General features: G+C 44.4%; 1 protein-coding gene across 1 annotated transcript in view; it reads left to right on the top strand.

Annotated features, from left to right (window-relative positions):
- The window catches only part of igf1ra (insulin-like growth factor 1a receptor), a 68,233-nt gene that overhangs the window by 33,605 nt on the left and 12,842 nt on the right, over positions 1-21,786 (top strand). The window contains exons 3-10 of the mRNA XM_079272106.1: positions 15,386-15,686; positions 16,305-16,441; positions 16,998-17,142; positions 17,870-18,078; positions 18,260-18,386; positions 19,060-19,295; positions 19,456-19,623; positions 20,134-20,341. Coding sequence (XP_079128232.1) covers positions 15,386-15,686; positions 16,305-16,441; positions 16,998-17,142; positions 17,870-18,078; positions 18,260-18,386; positions 19,060-19,295; positions 19,456-19,623; positions 20,134-20,341 — 1,531 coding nt within the window. The remainder of the gene's footprint in view (positions 1-15,385; positions 15,687-16,304; positions 16,442-16,997; positions 17,143-17,869; positions 18,079-18,259; positions 18,387-19,059; positions 19,296-19,455; positions 19,624-20,133; positions 20,342-21,786) is intronic.

Genomic DNA, 21,786 nt, shown 5'->3' with positions numbered 1-21,786 from the left:
GGTCAGGAGGAAGAGGAACAGGGATGAGGCAGGCTGGCATATGTGAGGAGGAGAATTAGGGGGACAAATCTCTTCGCCGGTGCGGGATGGAAACGGTTAGCCAGACAGAGAAGGGTGCATGAAGAGATGGTAGGGAGGGGCAAAAATAGAACAAACAAGTCCCTCCTGGCCCGTTACTGCCCCTGACCCCTCATCCTTAAATTCCGTGCCAGCAGCTGGAGTTGTGAAGCGGCCATTTTATGAATGAGGGTGGGAAGGAGAGAGCAAGAGAGCAAGAGACCAAGAGACCGAGAGGACTAAGGAAGAAGAGAGAGCGAGAGTGGAGGCGGGTCAGGTTGTGTGTTGTGTGAGTGGGTGAGACGCGGCTCAGAGACGCTTGTGGTGGAGTTGGTTATGCGTGTGTGTGTGTGTGTGTGTGTGTGTGAGTGAGTGACTGTTCAGGCGGAGGAGCCTGGGGTCGGCCCACACACATACACTCTTGCCTCTTCACAGGCTTTGTGTGTTTGTGTTTTGTTCATGCCTCTGCTGAGACACTGTGCAGTCTGGAACAAAGGCCCAATTTGGGCTTTGCTTCCGCCTGAGGCTGCTCGCTTAGCAGCTATAGCAGATCAGTCATCACAATAAGGACTAACAGGCACACCGCAACACTTCCACAAAGTCTTCACCAGCTTCAGTGAAGAGAGACTTCCTGCATTTGAGTTGCATTTGTTTATCTGTGTGGTGATTGTCTGTAAACATCATTTTTTTTACGCGCCCCCTGTTGTCACAGTCGCACCATGAAATCTACCCCTCTGGTATTTTCCCAGGGGCTCACCAGTCAAGCGAACACTAGTTTATTTGCACTATTATTTCAGTTAAGTCTTCCAGTAAATACAAACAACAATTTTTCTCTTCCAGGTTGTTTCCTTCCCTTGGAGGGTGGTATACACATTTATTCTTATACTCATACTTGTGTCAAGGAAGAGGGGTTGAACATTCAGGTGTGCTCCACCCTTTCATTTGAATTTCCCCTAGCACTGTAGTGCTATCCAAATAACGTATTGGTGAATAAGCCGACAGGACCTTTGTGACGGCAGCGAGGCAGACAATAATTGCCACTGGGAGACCGGCTGTGGAAGGGGATGAAAGTTTGGTTCAGCTTGTTTCCATATTGGCAGGAATTTAGTTTCGTTTTTTTGCTTGGTGGCTATTCAAAGCATATCCCCTTATTTCTGCTCTATCAACTATACATTATTTATATTTAGCACATCAAGAAAAAGACGGAAATTGGTTTCTTATGTATTATCAATTCATAATATATCGTCTATATTTATAAGGGCCAGTTAGCCTACGTCAGTGGGGTCAGGGATAGTGCAACTTCATCCATACAGCCGAAGGTAGCAGATGCCATTCGCCGGTCAGTCACTCAGTCAGTCGGTGCTGGTCGTGTAGCGCTGCAGGTAATGAGAGCTGACACAGAGTGACAGTGCAGACAGGGGGACACGCTATCACTGCCGCTCAGGGGCACAAGGACGTCCTCTGGTGTTGTTTACTCCTCACTGTGTATATTCATTCTGCTGATCCCTGCCTGCCTCAGGAGCTGCTGCGCTTGAGTCCGCTTGTCGCTGTTCTTGTTTCAGATCTCAGTCTTGAAAATTGTGCTGCTATAAGGCTTAAACGTAGCGGTGTCCTGCGTCCAAGACGGATTGAGAACGCAGTGTGGGAGCTGGAGGAGCTTGTTTGCTCTCAAGACAACTCCGTTAACTTGTGTTTTTGCACCTTGGGGACATGCGATGCAGTAATAACATGCTTCAGGTGTGCCTGTTGTTGCCTTCATGTAGCAGGAATGTGCTCCTGCAGGCGCAATCGGGCTGGGAAGAAATAGTGGAATGTGCCTTTCATCTGGAGGGCGGTCTGGTTTTGCCACTGACTCTCTGATGCAGTTTTGAAACAATTTGCCAATTCGTATTTTTAGATTGAAAAAAAGTCAGTCATCAACAATTCTGATCATCAATTTATCATTTAAATAATATATAAAAAATAAATATAAATAATAGTATTATGAATATAATTTAAAATTCTAAATGTTTGGATTTTTGAAGATGTCATCTCTTAGAACTTGTGATTGACATTTTAAATTTCTTGAACTTTTGTAAACAAAAGAATGAATCAATTATTAACTGCCATGGGAACAATTATAACTCTTTATTTTTGGGATTTAATTTCATAATAAATTTCTAGAAAGCATTCTGGAAAGAACTGTGTAATATTGTACTTATGATAAGGAAATAGGAATGTTTTCAACATAGCATTCATTGATCATGAATTTACTATTGGGAACTTTGTTGTTTTTGAAAATGTAGGCTTGGCTGTAGAGAGATTTCATTTTTCATGTTCAGCTGAACACTTGTCCTAAAATGCACTCTTGGATATATTACTAATTGGAAGTAATTGTTTGGAAGTGTACCATTGAACATTGTCTGTATTTCCCCTAGAATTGGTACAAAATTGGTACAAAATTGGTACAAATTATAGAGTCCTTACCAGAACAAATTTGACCTGTAAAATAAAGTGTCAACCTCAAAGAATCAACTGAGCAGGTGTGGAGCCTCCTCTCACTCTGGCACCTTTTCAGGGACTCACTGTTCAAAAGTAAGGATTAGATAATGTGTAACTCAAAGCACCTGCATGCTCAGGTAATATTTAACAGCAGCTCATGTCATGTAGTTAAGATAACAATGTTAAGAATTGAAATGTTACAAAAAGGTCTTTGTATCATCATCTTTGCAACTTTGGGTGCTGTTAAATACTTGAATCGCCAGTATCCCCTGATGCTGAGAGAGCAGCAGCAGAGCTACCGTGGAACAGTAAATACAGCCTTAGGTCTTCCATTTGTTACAGTTTATGATGTGCAATTTGGTCATCCTCAGTGTCCTCTTTTTGCAGGTTCCCACACATATGTCAGACGAACAGAACGATCTCTTTAGGACGGCATAAAACAGGTGTAAAGTAATGTGTTTGGGAAAACCCTTGGGCTGAATGAAACTGAGCTAGAGAAATGACAATAAGTCTGAAATATTTTTATGAGCAAAAGATGAGGCTGTGAGAAAAGATGTATTGCTGTACTAATCACTTTTAACACCGACTTTGTTCACATTGATTATTCATCAACAGTTGATGAGATGCCTTACATTTTGGGGCGTAACAAGGGGGAAAAAAGGCTCTCCGGATTTGTAAACTTGCATCCTCAGTGGATGTGTCTCATGTATCTGCAGTGCAGCATGCCTTTCTCCCATGGCGTCGGCCCCCTGTTGGTGCTCTAACTGCTCTGACTGTTGCAGCCCGGTCCGTTGAGCGGTGGGAGGTCTGTAACGGCAGGAAGACAAAGACATATTTTTCTGAGCGGGGGACTCCAAAGTGGGCTGCAGTGTTGCGTGGCCCCCGTCTATGTCCCAACTGAAGGAGAAAGTTGTTTGTGGCCTTGAGAGCAGAGAAAGAGATGGGGGGGGGGGGGGTAAATCCCACTGTTTTCAAACTGTCTTTATGCTTCCCCTGAATGTGAGTGTGCCACTGCATTTCACAATGGAGGCCATTATTTGTTTGGGGGAGGAAGCGTGGGTATTTTGCTTCAATCATTTCTTGAAGTCTGATATTTGACACCGTGCGGGCGTAGCACTTCCTTGTGGTTGGAGGCAGGCTTGTTCACTGGGCCATTGTCCCTGCTTCTCTGCTGGCATCTGTCCTGTCTGCCCTCTGTGCCATCCTTTTAAATGCTCAAACTTACTGTATGTTCACACTTGTGGAGTTTTTTCTAATGAGGAGGATGCAACATTTTGGATCCTCTTCATTGTGGGACACACTAGATGGAAGGGAGTTTAAAAGCTACTGAGCTCTGTCATGCTGGCCTGGGCTAAAGGTGGTCTGATGTCTAATCTTTGTAGAGTCCACGCAGACTCGGTGCCAGCAAACCCCTCCGCTCCGTCCATACTCCCCACTGCAGCCCCATTGATTCCGCCTGCGGTGCTATGATGACATTTTACCTTTCCTATGTGCACTGACTCCTCCTTAATCCGACTAAGAGCTAAACTCTCGTGGAGGGATGTGATCCTGGACTGAACACTGCGTCTGATTGTGACAGAGCAGAGGAAGGTCAGCTGACTGGCTGACTTACAGACACTTCCCCCCCTCCCTCCCTCCCTCCCTCCCTCCATTCTTCACCTCCACCCTAATCAGACATCAGACATGTTACACCTGTCTCGCACAGGGATCGATCCCAGTCATTAAGACCTCTCCAAACAGCCGCATGCCTGCGCTACAAGTCTGTTTCAATACACTGGATAAAGATGTGGGATTGCTGTTTTTCTTCCAACACATCTTTTATATATTAAGCAATTATTTCTCAATGTGCCTCCTCCCAGGATCTCTTTCTCTCCGTGTATCCTTCTCTCCTTCCCCGTGAGCATCCTTTTGTTTCATTACTGGAGACATATCACATTACAGCCCAGCTGGTAATTTAGTGAGCTGTCTGCTTGTGAAAATGTCAAACCAAGACTTTCACAATAATAGCATGATGTGCCAACCAAAACTCCACATTTTGCCTGTGTTAATTAAGTAAAGCCTGCCTGAAAGAAATGACAGCATATGTGAAGTGTGTTCATATTTGTGTGTGTGTGTGTGTGTGTCAGCGCATGACTGTCTTGTAGTTATTTTGTTCTTCGTTTGTTTTCTTGCTACTTCCTTCCCTCTCTCTTCCCTCCTCCTGTAGAAGAGTGGCCATGTAAGCTGCTGAGGTCCCTAAAAGGGGCACATGAAGCTGAGTGTGTGTGTGTGTGATGGAGAGAGAGAGAAAGAGAGCGATGCGACCTGGTTGAGTGGAGAGGAGGAGAAGTTGGAGGAAGAACTGAACTCTCTGCCCACCCTGAAAAAGAGGAGGTGAAACATGGGGCTAGAACCATGATGTCACTGGCAGCCAATAGGAAGTATGGGCTAGAGACTGTTTAAGGCAGTTGTCAGCTGTCCTGTTCCATCCATATCGGCTGCCCACTTCTGCTGTTGGAACGATAAGGCTAGGCACGGCTTTATCCGTAGTCTGCCCCATCTAAGGCCTTTGGCCTCTGACCTTTGACCCACATTGTTGTCCTGTTCCTATATAGTAAAACGTGCTACTTCCTGTCCCCCACGCTCTTGAGTCCAGCTCTCTGCAGTTTATACTGCTGCTGATTTGCCACAAACACCCTTTCTCTAAACTAAATATGGTGGAGATTAGATAGGAGTCTGCAGTCTGTCATTACCATGGTTTCCACTGGATCATGACTGTATTGCTTGTGTTTGAGATCACAAGTGACAGTTAGACTTGTGTCATGGTCAAATCTGATTAACGCAGAAACTTAAGTTGAAACTGAGGTCCTGGTTCTGTGCTGAGCCTGTGAGTGAAACTCACTGAAGGTGACGCAACCTCCAGTTTGTTCAGAGACTTGTAAACAGTGACGTTTTTTTACTGCATGGGCTTTGTGCAACTGCCATATTTGGTGCTGTTGTTACTGTTTACTGAACTGTGATGGCTTTTTCGTGTAATTGGTGCCTTGATTGTCACCTACAATCACCTAGAATAAAGGAGATGTTTATGTAGCCCCTACTTTTGGTATATGGGCACACTCTTTGATGTAAAAGGATTAAGTGCAAACCAGCCCATTGTTAACTTCTGCCAAACATTTCCCATCAATGGCCCTCTATGGTCTTATCAGTGTGTAAACATGACATAAAGTCTGCAGTAAGTGCCTTCCTTTACTCTTCTGTGTTCAGCTGTTTATGAAGTAGCTGCAAGCTTTTAACTCCCTGTGCAGATAGGAAATTGGCAAAACAAGCATGAGGTTTATAATGAAAAGCTAACCCCCTGAAAGGTCTCTTTCATGTGAAATGAAGCTTTGTATACGACAGATACTGGATCAATGCAATACCGCTTTACTGTGATACCATCTGGGACTGTTGTATCTTATCAGACCATTACACTTGAAAGTACTCGCCTAAAGTCTCAGCGCAGGCTATCCAGTTGGAGAGAATAGTCTCAGTGTCCCCGTCGTAACAGATGTTAACTCTGGGCACAACTGTCCGTGCTGAACCCGCAGCTTGTCCTTTTCAAAAAGCAAGTGCAGCCTCACAAAAAGGATACTGTGTGTATTCTCAAGAAACTTACTGTGAAAATTAAATTAAGTTGAGGAAACCCGAAATCCAGATGTCATATTTAAAGTGGCTAATAGGACTGTACAGAACGTCAGGCTCCACTGAGGTGGCAGACACTGAGGCGTATATCCCGAAGAGAAGCGGGAGATGTACTGGAGAAATGGGCTGAGCAACAGCATTTCACTGCAGTCTGTCTGAGTGAGCCAACAACCACCCACTGTCATCTGAAAGACAAGACTGCAGTCAGACATACAGACAGAGACAGCAATGTAAGCTATGTATGCAGTTTGGTTACATGATCCTAAATATGACCCCCCCCCCCCCCCCCATGTACACACACACACATGCAAACAAACACCAATCCTTACACACACACACACACATATAAAATGTAACCAAACTGAACAGTAATTTCAGGATTTGCAGTCCACTGGCTCTCAGCTCAATAATCGACGAATGGCCTTCTCAGTGTTTGCAAAGTGCTCCATTTTAACCTGGTAGGAATGCTCGCAATGAACGCAAACTTTTATCCCCATCAGCTCTTTAGCTCAAGGCAAATGTTGCTATGCTTAATCAGGATTAGGGCCTCCTTGAAGTGGATGTGACATTAAGATGTGTCATTTTAAATCCAGACGTCGTGCCAGCAGGGCGAATGTATGCCGAACACCGTGCCAGGACGAAGTCTGGGCACCGTGTGGTGCAAAGCTGCAGATGGTCATCTACAGAAATAGGCCTTGGCTTCAGCACCACTACCATTCTGATGCTGTGATGATGATGATGATGATAGGCTGAACCTGGTTTTGGTACCGAACTATAAGGAATCTCTGACTGTCTGTCTCTCAGTCTGCATGTGGGTATGTCCTTCGCACATCTCGAGAACCGTTCATCCGATCCACTTCACACTTCACGGCTGTATTGCTTGGGACCCAAGCACGTGCAGTGTCACAGTTGGTGCAATATGGACATGCGAAACGTTCAATATTAATAAACTTTGAATAGTCAAGTGAAGAGCGCTCTGTGCAGCAGCAGGGCCGGTGTTTCAGGGCTCTGCGGACTGAGTCAAGCATGTTGTCGGTAGCGGCCGTTTAAAGGCCACAGCTCATTGACTTTGCAGTTTACTTTCGGATGCTGGATATACTAACGTTACAACTGAACACTTTTCCACTTCCCTGGGATCAACAAGCGACGCGGGCGAGCAGTTCTTGAGAACGCTGCAAGCAACACTTCTGGGGGCCAAGCAGTTGGCTCGCTTGGAAACAGTCTCGTGTGCTAGCAGAAATCCAAGAAGCAATGTTTTACTTTTCATTCTATGGCAAAGACGTGACTCGCCCTACTCCGCCTCTGATTGGTTTACACTAACTCCAACTAATCTCCTCATGCCTAAACCTAACCATCCCAATGCCGGAGGGATACAAATGTGGCTTACTGTGACTGCACTACAGAGTAAAAATGTGAAACAAAGTACTGTGGTTGCTTGCAACATTTCAGGGTCATATAAAGAAAAGGCATTGATTGAAGTGCTGTGTTGTTTAATTTGTGTTGAGAATCAACATATGGCTGGAGGTTCTCTCTGGGTAGCTGCCTGTCTGGGGACAGGTGGGTACACAGCCAGGTGTTGGACCGTGCCTGCAAACATCCTGCGTCTGAGCCAAATGAAGCAGTCACTCGTTCATTTAATGTGTACAGTTTGTACAGTGTTGCGTTGCAAAGCTTGTGTGTGATGGATACCATGTACAGTTACTACCAGGGAGAGGCAACTTTAGGCAAGAGTGGCACCATTGGCACACGGTAGCTTAACCAATGGCACACTAGCAATAAGTGTTCAAGAGAGTTTCTTCGCAATGTTGACGTATTCTCTCATCTGCATGCCAAAGCACCTCTTTCTCAGCCATTTGTGGTTGCTAGTTATTAACGATTTTTCCCCCACCCACATCCTGAGGAGACCTGCCCTTCTCTGCCTCTGATTGGCTATTACTCGTTTGCCCTCCTTGCAGAAGTCGTTATGTTTCTTGCTGATGAACAAGTTTGGTTGGTTCATGATTTCAACTCGGATGTGGATGTTTTGATCTTCATGGCAGCCGTCTTGAATATTCCTTTCATATATAATACAATGATTATGGCAGTAAAATGTTGCTGTTTCTTAAATGTTGCCATGCACATTGCCTCAATGGATGGGAAAAAGTGTACGGATCTGTTGGAGGTATAAATGTTGATGTGTTGTCATAATAAAATATAATATTAACCTTAATGTTGACATGGCACACTGATTAAAAGGAAAATTAAAAAATGGCACTTCACATCAAAAAGGTTGCCGATCCCTGGTTTATACACAACAACCAAGCATTAGTCGTCTGTAATTGTCTTCATGGGTGTCTCCACTACATTCACAAGAGGGATTAGAGTGTGATGTGTACGAGGCTGAAAGGATGTGATGGCTTGACATGCTCTCACTAACCCCAACCAGTCACCCAGCCAGCAAAACAGCCAAACACATCTCGCCAGCCAGGCAGCACGGCACTGCCAGGAAACACAGTGTATTTAATGAAGCAGATCTGGGAAGTCAGGTATTTTTAGAAGCCACTTTTAGTGAGAGGAAACACCTCAGAGTCTGTGAAAAAACAGCATTGCCTGAGTTCTCCCCGACGTTGCCTTTCCAACTATCTGAGCATCTTATTTAGCTATGCAGCTTGTCACCTTCGGTGCCTGCAACAGATTTCTGTTAGTGTCATTATTTGTGCTCAACCAGAGGGGTGAAAACAACAAAACATTAAACTGGCAGATACATTTTCTTTTTCGTTGAAATTACCAAATCTGCTTCAGAAATGCAGCAGGTGATGGGTCTACTTGCCGTTCATTGGGTAATAAGAGTCACGGAGCAGGCATCTCTGTAATGATATTTGATTTAGACTTGTTGCTCAAAGTGGAGCTGAAATTACTCTGTGCTGTAAATTAGTATCATGGCTTTGTGGGCCAGTTTTAAATCTCTTCAAGTAATGACGGAATAAGAGAGTTGCCTGTTTTAATGAGCAATATTGCAGCAGAGGCCATTCTTTATGCTACAAATATGACTCTGGGGGAGCTCCTGTATAGGGATGAACTGGGATTCTGGGACTTTGGGATTACTAGAAGTCCATCCTACAGGGATTCAGAAAGTCAGCCTGCGCTTAGTTATAGGGTTTGATCCCATTGATCAGCTCTACACATGAACATTTGGATTCCCTGTGATGTTGCTGCTTTTCACAGGGACTCAAATGTGTTTATTTGCCCTCTATTGTGACTCTTCATGCCACATTTCTTTCGATGTTTCTATACATGAATTCAGTGCATTTTGTTTTATTAATTAATTGCAGATTACTGTTTTGACGTTTCAGATAATAGTGAAAATTGCTCACTGCAATTCATTGCTTGTTTCATCCAACCAGCAATCCAAATTCCAAAGATATTTACTCTACTAAGATATATGTCAAAGATAAACATCAAATCTGAGAAGATGGAAAAAGTTGATGTTTAACATTTTTGCCAGAAGAATTACATAATATTGGAACAATATTAGAATAGTATTTCATTTGTTTTCTGTCAATCATCTAATCAAACAATCAATCAATTCTTTAGGCTTTGATTACAATTGCCTCAATAATTACTAGAATGAGTTAATAGGGTGTTTAGATACCTCAGTAGTGTGGTTAATATTAGAGCGTGAGCTTTAGACTGCTAATACTTAATTACTTGCAATCAATGATGCCAAATAATATGAGAATATTCATATACTTTGTATTCGTTAATGTTTTGGTAACTGTTTTAACGTGCCTTTAACAGCTTTCAGACCATTCTCTACCTCTTAAGTAATAAAAACACAAAGTGTTTTCACATGTGACGTTGCTGCATACCTGTGTCAATTACCAACGAAGCAGCAACAACAACAACAACAGCAGCAGCAGCTGCAGAGTTGGCCCAGGCCTGAGGGTAGAAGGAAAGGGTGTGTGTGTGTGTGTGTTGTTGTGACTGGATGCGATTGAGGGGGAAATGCCACGCATGCCTGAACACACAGACCAGCACATAGTTGTGTGAAAAACACATTGATGGTCTTTCGTGGGCATGGGAGTGGAAGAGACTCAGAAACACTGGGACCGGAGAGGGATGGGCTCACACACACCTTTGTGCACAGGACTGAACAGAGATTTCGCCGAGCTTTCCTGAGCCAGCTGTCTGCACGAGAAAATCATCATGACACTGTGCAGTGTTCCCCCTCCTGAAAAACACCCTCTGATCAGCAGAAAGATCGTTCTCACCCCAACATACGCAGCCAGACACACTCTGTTTGAAAAGGTGAAAAACACCACTTTAGATTAGATCAGTCCATCCCGGCACTTGAGACTCTATTGCTGTGGAGGTAACACAGCGCTGGAGTAAGCATCCTCTCTCTGGCCGTCCTGGCTGATGTGGTTTCAACAAGTGTCTGTAGTGATCCGCTGAGGGCTCGCAGGGAGGATCGGGTTGCCGGATGAGGATGTGGCCTGATGGAGCTCAGGGAGCTGGGGGCGTCGGCCTGCGATCCGGGCTGCAGCACCCCTGATGGGCCTTCCGTGTGCTACTGTGCGCCTGTTCTGCTACCTTACTGTCTGCTATTGCTGTTAGCTCTGGTAACCTGAACTCACCGGCCCTGACTCTGCACAGAGTGGGAGGCTTTGCATCCCCACGCTGCAGTGGATTACTGTAGTGTGCAGTAAAGTGAATACTTCGCTATGTAATTGAGGTGATGTAGAGATAAATTGAATCATGTCCTAATGGAGCTATGGCCTCGTTTACATTATGGAGCAAGAGCAGGCGGTGTGATTGACACTCAATGTGCAGCTACACACAGTAACCTCCATCAAAATCATGTAGGCAAAGCAAAGCATGTGATGATTATGTTCTTATTGTCCTGTGCACACTTTAATGCACAGCTTTATCTTAACCATATTTATACTCTTGCATTTAATGAAGCTGTCTTTGAAATTACACATTGTAGATACATATTACTTCCTGCAGAACACCTTTCTTTTTCATCCAAGCCCCCCGAGTCGTATTTGTTTTTTTAGCTGAAATTCTGTTTATGGGTCGGCACTATTTACAGGAATAGTTGTACTTAGGCTTGTTGTTGAGTAAGCTACGTCTGTTCAGGTTTCCCCTCAACTTATGGTTTCTCCGACGCTGTGGAAAAGCCATGCTTAATCACTATGGTTACGACTCCCCCTCCGAATGACTGCTCAAGAGAGGACTTGTTTACCATCTCTGCTCCAGACTCAATAACATGTCAGTCATCAGGGTTAGAACCTCCCCTGCCCACCTGCTATTGGTGCAGCCGATAGCTCCCAGTTTAACCCCCACCTTCCTCTTCCCTCTCCTCCACGGCGTCCCTCCCATTGAGCCCCACTGTGAATAATGAATGATTTCCCAACTGTCTGCCACGCTTCCGACTTATCGTCAATGACGCAGGGAAAACATATACTACGCTTTGATATGTTACAAAGAACTATTTCATCTTTTATGAGATCATTTTTTACGTTTCACTGGCTGATGATTGGTTTGGGTAAATTATACCAGTTTACCAAACTCCTTTTATTGTCACACAATACTTCATCTTCAGAGGTGGCAGTGTCCTGCAGGCAGTAAAAGTGTCCCCAGCATCCCAATGTAAACAGTGTAGTAGTCACTTACACAGCGTGCTCTCTAGCAAACAGGACATGACTTGCATTCACACAAGGAGCATCGCTGCACTGCAATCCTCTCCCTCTCAAGCACTAACGTCCTTATTCGATAAAGAAGTAATGCTTTTTGAGAATCCAACTTTGAACCCCCTCACCCATTTACCTACAACACACACACACACACACACACACACACACGCATGCACACCCCCACCCTTCTTTAGTCAGACAGACAGTGTTGAAATCTATCCATCTTGTTATCAGATTGAAGCAGCTTTTGTTTTTGTCAATGCAGACTGTGGGGAAAGAGCAGGGGTAAGCCATAGTTGACGAGCTTTGGGTTCCTGAACCCCCCCCCCCCCCTTGCATGCTGTGCTTTAAGAAGGCAAGGCCATCCTGACGGAGGAATACATCTGATGCTTGCCTCCTCTTGCTCTGATGCAGTCCCATACCTTTTTTTTTTGGTCCAGAACTGTTACTTACATCCTTGCATGTTATTATTATTATTATTTTTTTAAAATCTTCATCTATATGTTCCTCTTTTCTTATCTCACATTACACCTCCATAGTCATGTTTGCTGCCAAAATAGCCTCCCCATCTCAGGTTTCCGTAGACAATCCTTATGTTGTTGTGTCGTTGCAGCGGAACGAGAACAACATTCTCCCCCTTGAGGCCTGAAACATTCTGCAGATTCTTCACATAGTCTAGCGACTGGAGGATACCTTTAGAACAAAAAACAAACAGTGCACAGTACGGTGATGCCGCTTACTCACACTGCTGCTGTATTTAATGACGGTTGTAAGGCTGCATGAGCGGCTCAGAAGGAGACTCCTCATTGCTGACTCGTGTTGCCTCGTTTACTATTGATGAAATGGACCTGGCCACTCCACGTGTCGCAGTGCTCTGGCGAACACCAGGGGCAGGCTGGTGGTTGGCTTTGGTGTCTGACCTGACTGCTCAGGGAAAGAGAAGAAGGGAGGGGGGTGGTGTAACTGCACTATGAGAGGAACAACATCGTAAACCTCCCTACCCCCACTTCCGGCAGTGTGACTAATTTGACTCTGCAGCCGCTGCTTATTTTCAAAGTTTTTGTATCCACAGTTTGTTCTCTGCAACAGTTGCTTTATGTGAGACAGTGTGTACTTAAAAAAAAAGGTCAAATCCCAGCCTGCTGATGCTTTTCATTTATTCCTGCTCATATCAAACATCCACTCAGGGGACTACAAGAACGATAATAGGAGCCCCTTGTTATGTAGTACCTTTCCTTTGAAGTAGTGGAAACCCACAATGCCCTGCATAGCTATGTGTTGAGAGCAGCAGGGTGGAAATAGCGCCGCATTAGGAGCATCTATAAATGGAGGTGGTATCCTTGATACCACGGGTTGTTTGGTCACACAGTGAAACTGGGTTGACTTATATGGATTTAAGGCAGCCGCTCCCCCTCCCTCCGCTTTCTTCTGGCAGAAGGTATGCGGGTCTCAAATTTCTCTTCATTGAGGAATCTGTTTAAAATGATGCTGAACGGAAGGGGACCTCCTCCAATGAGGCTGATCAGAGTTTGCCTCGGCTGCCCCCTTTTGGTCGGATTCCAAGAAAATGAGCCCTCTTTGATGTTTCTCACTCTGCAAATGTGCAACACTGATGTCAACATCATTTTTCCTCTCAAATCACTGCTGTCATGTGACATCTTGTGTTTATTCGCGTTTGATGCTGTAGTTTTAAAGAAGAGCTTTGCGGTTTGTCTTGGACCACAGAGCCAGTCAACCCCTCGTGTGACAGAGCATGTACGTAGTGTGAGTGCGTAGCTATACATAGCACAGGAAAGGCCATATAGGTATATATATATATACTCTTCTTCTTCTTACTCATTTCATCATGAAAATATTCTTCTCAGGAGACAATTATTGGAGATTTCTGTGGTACTGCTTTGCGTTGAACAATACAGATGTTGCATCAGGTTAACTGAATGAGATAAGATGTTGTTAAAGAAATAGTGTTCTTTTTTCAGACCGTTTGAGTAACTGTCAGGGGTGGGGATGATCATTCCCCTTCCCTTGTGAAGCAAAAGTGGAGTTGGCACTTTGGGAGTCTGAGTTTGCTCTGCAGCGTTACTGTAGTGCACCATCACGTTCTTTATCTACAGATGTTTTTGTAAAGCAACATGAAATATTCATCAAGAGAGGATTAGCTCAGCAGCCGGCTTCATTTTTTCGACTGATTCACAAAGCGAAACCGCTGATGCTCCGACACCTGCGTTTAATTTCAAAGCAAATAAACAAGTGGAGCTCCTTTTCCTCTCCGCTCTCTGTCACACACACACACACACATATTCACATACTAACGTGTGCACACATGTCACATAGGAGTACACTCATTCTTCATTATGTGCACTCCTGTAAAAGTCTCTGTTTTGGGGGACGGCTGAAACAACGACTCTCATGGCAATAAAGTCATATGTGTAGTGTCACATAATAACACACATAAAAGAGAGGGGTGAAATGTGTGTTTTAATCTACTTTTGTCTGAGCGTGTCTGACTGTGTGTGTGTGTGTGTGTGTGTGTGTGCGCGCACATTTCCTTCCAGCCTGGCTTTGCACCAAGAGGCGGTTGCTAAGGAACCAGGACTTTGCTGCCTGCACAATTTGTAATATGCAAAAAAAGGCAGTTGTTTGTTTTTTTGAACAAATTATCATAGATTTCTTATTTGTTACACATTTCCCCCTAAGAAACCTAAACCTTTGACTCAGTCTCTCCCAGAGCCGCTCTTTATGCAGACAGAGAAACAATCATTCGCAGAAAGCCAATGCAAATCTACAAACAAGCACTGGCCTAATTGTTGTCCTTATTACCTGAATGAGTAACTTTCATCCTTTCTGTGTCAAAGTTTGGATTTTGAAAGACTCATCCTCTAGAGTTAAAGGATGATATATTCACGGCCATTTTGTAAGCTGTGTTCAATAAATCTGTCAAACTGTAATAAATTCCCTCTCTGTCAAATGTCTGTCTCAAGCAATGGGAAACTGCTGCATGTTATTGACAACACATTGTTATGGGCTTTGGTTCCTCAGTGAGGCTCAGTAAACAGTGAGGAGCTTCTATCAGTCATTGTTGCTCAAGCTTAATTTAAAACACCCCACACAATAATTATTCTGTCGATTTTGTTTTCTTCTTTCTCACAGGATGTTCAGACTATTGTATAAGACTGCATTCGTTTTAGCTACATGTACCTAATAAACTGGCGACTGCATACTGTGTATATAAACATGTTTTGTGTTTGCACTCACTGAGTCCCTAATCCTATTTATTTGCTTTCTGGCCTGTTACCATGCTGATAATAACAACAACAGATCTTTATCATCATCAATTCTTAAGTTATTCTACATTTTGTGCTTGATATCTTTATCACAATCTGTGCTTTAGACTTTGTACCTTTCTGAGCTTTACCATCCTTGACTTTGTTGTGTTAGTGCCCAGCAGTGCAGGCTGTTTACTCCCAATCAAAACTGACCTCTTCCCCGTCTTTCTCTGTTTCCTCCAGTATGCCCCAAACACTGCAAGCTTTCCTGTACCGACCAGGGGGAGTGTTGTCACAGCCAGTGCCTGGGCAGCTGTACTGAGCCGAACGACGACATGGCCTGCTCTGGCTGCCTCCACTACTACCACGAGGGTCACTGTGTGCCGAACTGTCCCCCAGACACTTACAAGTTTGAGGGCTGGCGCTGCATCACCATGGACCTGTGCTCCCAAGTGCACCTGCCTGGCGATATTCACTTTGTCATCCACGGGGGAGAGTGTATGCCCGACTGCCCCTCTGGCTTCACACGCAATGAGACAAATCGGTAAAGACATACCCTTCAATTCTAGTTAAGGTCCTGATGGTTTGGAAATGCCATGCCAGCCGACACACTGAATGTACAACAAAATAGGAAGAGCTCCTTAAAACGTTTTGCGTTTGATTTGTCAAGTATTCTTGTTTAATGTTCCATATTTGAATTTGTACGGGATCATAACCTTAACTTATTCACAGAGAGAGCCAGAGGTCTTAATATTACTTCCTCACAAATGTTTCTGTGAAGCAGTGTGGTTTCTCTTCATTATTCACAGACACTAAAGGTGCTGGTGTGTTCACTGTGTACTTTTGCATAATTCATGAATTTGCATAAAATATCCTTGAGCGAAGCTTCACCTGGCTCTTCACAGGTTCCTTTCTTAAAGTAGGACTCAAAGCTGGAGGTGCTAAAGGTTAAGAGCATGTCGGACTATTACTTGTATCAAGGAGTGCATTGAGTTGGCTGAATCATTTGGAATGCTTGGGAGACAGGGAGTGGACCGATGATTTCAGGGTGAGGTAGAAAAGTTCATATAAGATTTTCTTCATTCTCTGACACGTCTTACTTTTTTTCCCCCATGTCTCTTTCTTCTCCTTCGCTCCTTCCCTGTGCTTCTGCTGTCAACAGTATGTTATGCAATGCCTGCAATGGCCCGTGTGATAAAGTCTGCACATCGCCCGTCATCGACTCTGTGGATGCTGCTCAGTCCCTGAAGGACTGCACCGTCATCGAAGGCAACCTGAACATCAACATCCGCCGTGGAAGTGAGTGCAGCTACACAGAAGCACAGTGCTTTTAACGGCATGTATTCTGTAATGTTGCAGTGTAACTGAGTGTCGTAGACTATGCTACACTAGCAGATTCAATATTTAATTTGGCGTCAATCTGTCGTACAGTACGCTATAGAAATCCTTCACTGACTACATTATACTGACTTTACTACACTTTGTTGCACTTGACTGCCCAGCAAATGTTATGATTACAGAGACGGATAATGTTAAAGGCCTGGTGGTCTAAGCTGCTGGGATTCACAGTGAGGGCCACAAAATCAACATTACATCTGCTTCCTGCACTCTAACCCAATTATCACATTATGCTATCATGCTGAGTATTTGCTCAGTTGACAGGGCGGCTCACAATCTAATCTTTACATATGATAACACGTATACAACTTAACGTAGTGTTCATTTCGGATATTTAGGTTAAGAGCTACTTTTGGTGGCATAGCAACAGCAGCCGAGATCCCTGTGGAATTTTTTTCCGTGGCTTTCATCGCTGTTTTGTGTCCGTGTCTGTGTGTGTTCCATCCCCTGTCCTCAGATAACTTAGCGTCTGAGCTGGAGAGCTTCATGGGATTGATTCAGAAAGTGACGGGCTATGTGAAGATTCGTCACTCCCACGCACTTGGCTCGCTGTCCTTCCTCAAGAGCCTGCGTTACATCAATGGGCAGGAACTCATCGACAAGTATGTCTGCGCTCTTTGTCTGCACTGTTTTGTCTGTGAATGTGTGCATGCTTGTCTGCGGTGACCGGTGGAATTAGAGGACATGAGCAGGGAGGTTGCCACCAACATGTCATTGAAGTGACTTCTTGTTGAACGAGTGTCTGCCCTGGATGGTGGATGTACATTAATGCACGTATAACAGTGTCTAGTATATTGTAGAATCATCATAATGAGTCACGCAGCCAGGCCAGATAAATGAGTGTGGTTACAAAGCTACATGGATAGGCTCAGGTCCATTAAACTGTGATATCAGCAACAGTTTTAGGTATGAGGGAAAGCTTTTTTTGGTTATGGCCAAAGGGGTCATGGGAAAGCCTGTCGCCCTTCTTGTTGTCGTTTGTCCCGGGGTAAAGTTTCACTCAGAGGACTGTTGTTGAGGATGGCAGACGTTCCTTTCGCTCTGGAGGTGTTCAGCTGCGTTGCTGACTGACTTGAGCTCAGAGTTTTAGCACGACTCGGTTTCTGTCCTCCTCTGTATGAACCCAGGCTGTCAAACAGACACACAAACCTGACCTCATGTGACGTTCACCTATTCAAGTGCTTAACGCTGCCACAAGGTGGCAAAAAAAAGCTCCTTTTAACCACATTTCCGACAACTTCAGCTTCCATGAAACGCATCAATTAATACATTTTTTATTGATCTATATGGGCTGGCTGTAACCTTCTCTTCATCTCCTTCCATTATCAGCATGTATTCGTTCTCCGTCATCGACAACCAGCACCTGCAGTACCTGTGGAACTGGACTCGACACAACCTGACGATTGGCAATGGACGTCTCTTCTTCCGTCTGAACCCCAAACTCTGCATGTCTGAGATTCACAAGATGTGGGAGAAGACAGGCATTGCTGTGAAGCCAGAGGAAGGAGATTTCCGTAACAACGGCGAACGGGCCAGCTGTGAGTACATTCACATTGACTTCGACACATTGGTCGACCTTTTTGTTGTCAGTGATGATAAAAAAAAAGACAATATGTGTTTTTTTTGCAGTCATCCAGTGTGTAGGGACATTAAAAAAGTAATGCTAGATTGTCTTAATGTTGTATGTGTCTCATTGCACGTCCTGCTCTGTCGCAACAGGTGAAAGTCATATCTTGAAGTTCAAGTCTAACATCACATTAAGCCATACGATCAAGCTGGCATGGGAGCGCTACCGGCCCTCGGACTACAGAGACCTGATCAGCTTCATAGTCTACTACAAGGAGTCGTGAGTACTCAGAAGACAAACAACTCGTTGTCCTTTATAACACCTTAGCATTTAGTATTAATTCTATAGTGAGGCAGAGTGGGTACGGATGAAGTTTTTTACAACAACATAATTCTATTTTAGTCATTCAAGTCAGAACTTAATCTTTTAACACAGGATTCCCCTTAAAATCAGAGCTATTTTATGTAAAAATAAATCCTAAATGATCATATCTCTCTGGTTTTGCATATTTTACCTAAATCACTACTAACTTCACATTATTGACAACCCCTGATTACGGATGACCAGCAGAAGAATTCCTCTGTTGCGAAACAAACTAAACCAAATGTACATCATCGTATTCACAACCTCCATGTCTGCTTATTGTGTGAGATCTGGGTTTGATTACCTGTCAGATTTTCTAATTGAACTTGTACAAAGCAAAACAAGTGGCTGGCTTTTAAAGTAGGTAAGAAAAAAGAAATGTATAGTGCTTTGAACAATTGTTGGAGGAAATATGCAAAACCATTCGCAAAGATGAATCATATCTTCAAACGTGACCTAGAATGTGTTCTATCTTCATACCAACAATCAATTCTGATAGTAGATGTTATTTTTTTGTAAATAGTGGACTTGTCATTTTTAAGTGAATTCCTTTTTGCCAATCTAGAACGATGTTTTGTGTCTTTGCCAGCCTGTTCAAGAACATCACAGGGTTTGACGGGCAGGATGGCTGTGGCTCAAACAGCTGGCACATGGTGGATGTGGACTTCCCTCAGGATAAAAACGATGACCCTAAAGTCACTCTTCAACAACTCAAGCCCTGGACCCAGTATGCTGTTTTTGTAAAGGCCATTACCCTGCAGGTGGAGGACAAACACATTACTGGCGCAAAAAGTGATATCATCTACATTCGCACACGCCCATCGCGTAAGTCTGACCATCAGCCCGTTGGCACCAATACTGTAGTTGTTGATTATATCTACCGGTAATGCTGTTTGTAAATTATTTGTGATTCAAATGCAACCTTCTCAGTAATTACTGTAAAACATGTTGTTAATGTAGCATGCTGACTTTGGCCCTATTGCAGTGCCGTCTATGCCCAAAGAGGCCCGTGCATATGCCAACTCCTCAACCAGGCTAATGGTGAAGTGGTCACCTCCAGCCTTTCCCAACGGCAATCTCACGTACTACCTGGCCCGCTGGCAGCAGCAGCCTGAGGACAGGGAGCTCTACCACCATAACTACTGCTCCAAAGGTGAGCAATACTCTTTCTACAAAACAATAACCATCTTTTTTATTGTCTTAGCATCCATGGTCTTTTGTTGTCGACAAAAATAACCACAACTTTTTGGGAAATACGTTTAATTTCTTTCTTGCCAGGGTGTAAATTGAGAGGATTGATACCACTCTAATGTCTGTACGTTAAATATGCAGCTATAGCATAAAGACTATAAAGAGAGGGGAACATTGTTGTTTTTTTTACCCTTCGATTTTTTGTACACATGAAAAGAACAAAATAGAATGTTAATTCGTGAGATAAGCTAACTATCTGCTGGCTCTAGCTTCATCTTTATGTACAGACATGAGAGTGATATCAATCTTCTCATATTACTCTCAGCAAAAAACTGAATTTGTATTTCCTAAAATATTAAACTATTCCTTTCATTTTGACACATGAATCAGTCTCTATCAAAACATATCAGCAGCTGCTGTGACAGTGCAGATGGATTCCTAATGCTAAAACTCTCGTTTTCTCCTAAAACAGAGCTGAAGATCCCGATCCGTATCACAGCCACAGGCTTCACGGACATGGAGGACAACACCAAGCCCACCAAGTCAGACCTGGCAGGGGCAGAGAAGGGCCAATGCTGTGCTTGCCAGAAGACGCCTGAGGAGAAAGACAGGGAGAAGGATGACCGGGTCTTTTTAAAGATTTTCGAGAACTTCCTTCACAATGCCATCTTTCTGCCGAGGTAACGTCAGCCACAGACACAGTGAAGACTAAAACTGTTTACAGCTACTGCTCTGGGCCGCCTTTCATTCTGTGGAGATGGCGATCAAAGAGCTGAACTCGTTTGCCTTGACGGGTCAAAATGAGGAATGAGGTGGCGGCCCGGGCGTTATGGCTCCTCAGCGGAGCCGACAGGATCCGAGCACGGGGGCGTAGCTCGGACCTGACGGGTGCTGAGCCGGCCCGCTGGGCTCGGCCCTTTTGTCAGGCGGTGCAGATGAGGAGGCATGCTGAGTAGGATCCAAAGCCTTCTTAGCGCTCTTGTGGCTTTATGTTGCCATGGCAACGTTGGGGGGGGGGGGATGTTAGAACCAAGCAGGCAGCAATTTAGGCAACACAAACAAACCCAGGAGAGAGATGTGATTTAGGAGTCTGAAGGGCCTCGTTTGGCTGCACACCCGTGGCTGCTTATGCGTTTGTTCTCCACAATAGGGACTGACATCTGTGTTGTGTTATCGTTTAACTTAGCTTGTGGCTAAGGATGTTTCGCTGTTTCAAAGACTCCCACTCTGCTCTCCTCCCACACTCCCTTTTATTCTCATATAGACAGTCACAAACAATTTATGCGTTTGTGAATTGGTGCCGTAGCACTGCATCTCCAACCTCCATCACAGTCAAATACGGAGACCTTTGATAAACTTGTTGCTTCCCAGCAATAACACTCCGCAGGTATCTTATAAATCCATACTGTAGCTTTAAACGATGCCACCGAGCCTCCAAAGTACATTCATTCAAGCGGCGTTACGGTGCCCTTCTCTTTTCCTTCGCAAAGCTATTGTGAAATTGGATCGATGTGTTTGGAGGAAGAACAATAAAACAACTCTTCGTTGTAATTGAACTCATATATGCCCCCCCCCCCCCCCCCACCTCCCCTCCGCTCCTCCCCTTCCTTCTCTCTCTGGCTGTGTTGATTTGTTATCGTATAGCTGTCTAGGAAACAAACGGATGGCAGGTCCCAGGCCTGCAGCGAAGGGTTCAAGCTGTGTATGCACAGCCTCTCCACTGTAACAGAGCCAGCATTATACCAAACCACTCCAGGGAAAGGGCGAGAAAATCGGGGAGTTTTCTTTTTTTCAAAGGTTCAGGGTTTAGACCCAGGGTGAGGGGAAAGAGGGTGGGTGAAAACAGAAACAGAAAGAAGAGGAAATGTTTTCCATTCTGTCCCCCTCCACCCGGCACTCCACTCCCCTCCTCCCCTTGCACACTCTCTTTGTCAGGGACTTGTGTTTTTTCTCTCGCTCTCTTTTTTCTTTCTGGAGTGAAACAGCTGCCAGGAAATGTACAGTGAATCCATCTGGAATTTAAATGAATTAGGGAAGAGCCCCATCAGCGCGAGACAAACAGAAAGTAAAGGAAGGCAGACTGATCTCGTGGAGGAGAGGGAGGATTGCTGCACAAAGAGGATGG

Source organism: Melanostigma gelatinosum (genome assembly GCF_949748355.1).
Source record: "Melanostigma gelatinosum genome assembly, chromosome: 1".
Classification (NCBI taxonomy): Eukaryota; Metazoa; Chordata; class Actinopteri; order Perciformes; family Zoarcidae; genus Melanostigma; species Melanostigma gelatinosum.
This window is presented reverse-complemented; position numbering and strand designations above follow the sequence as displayed.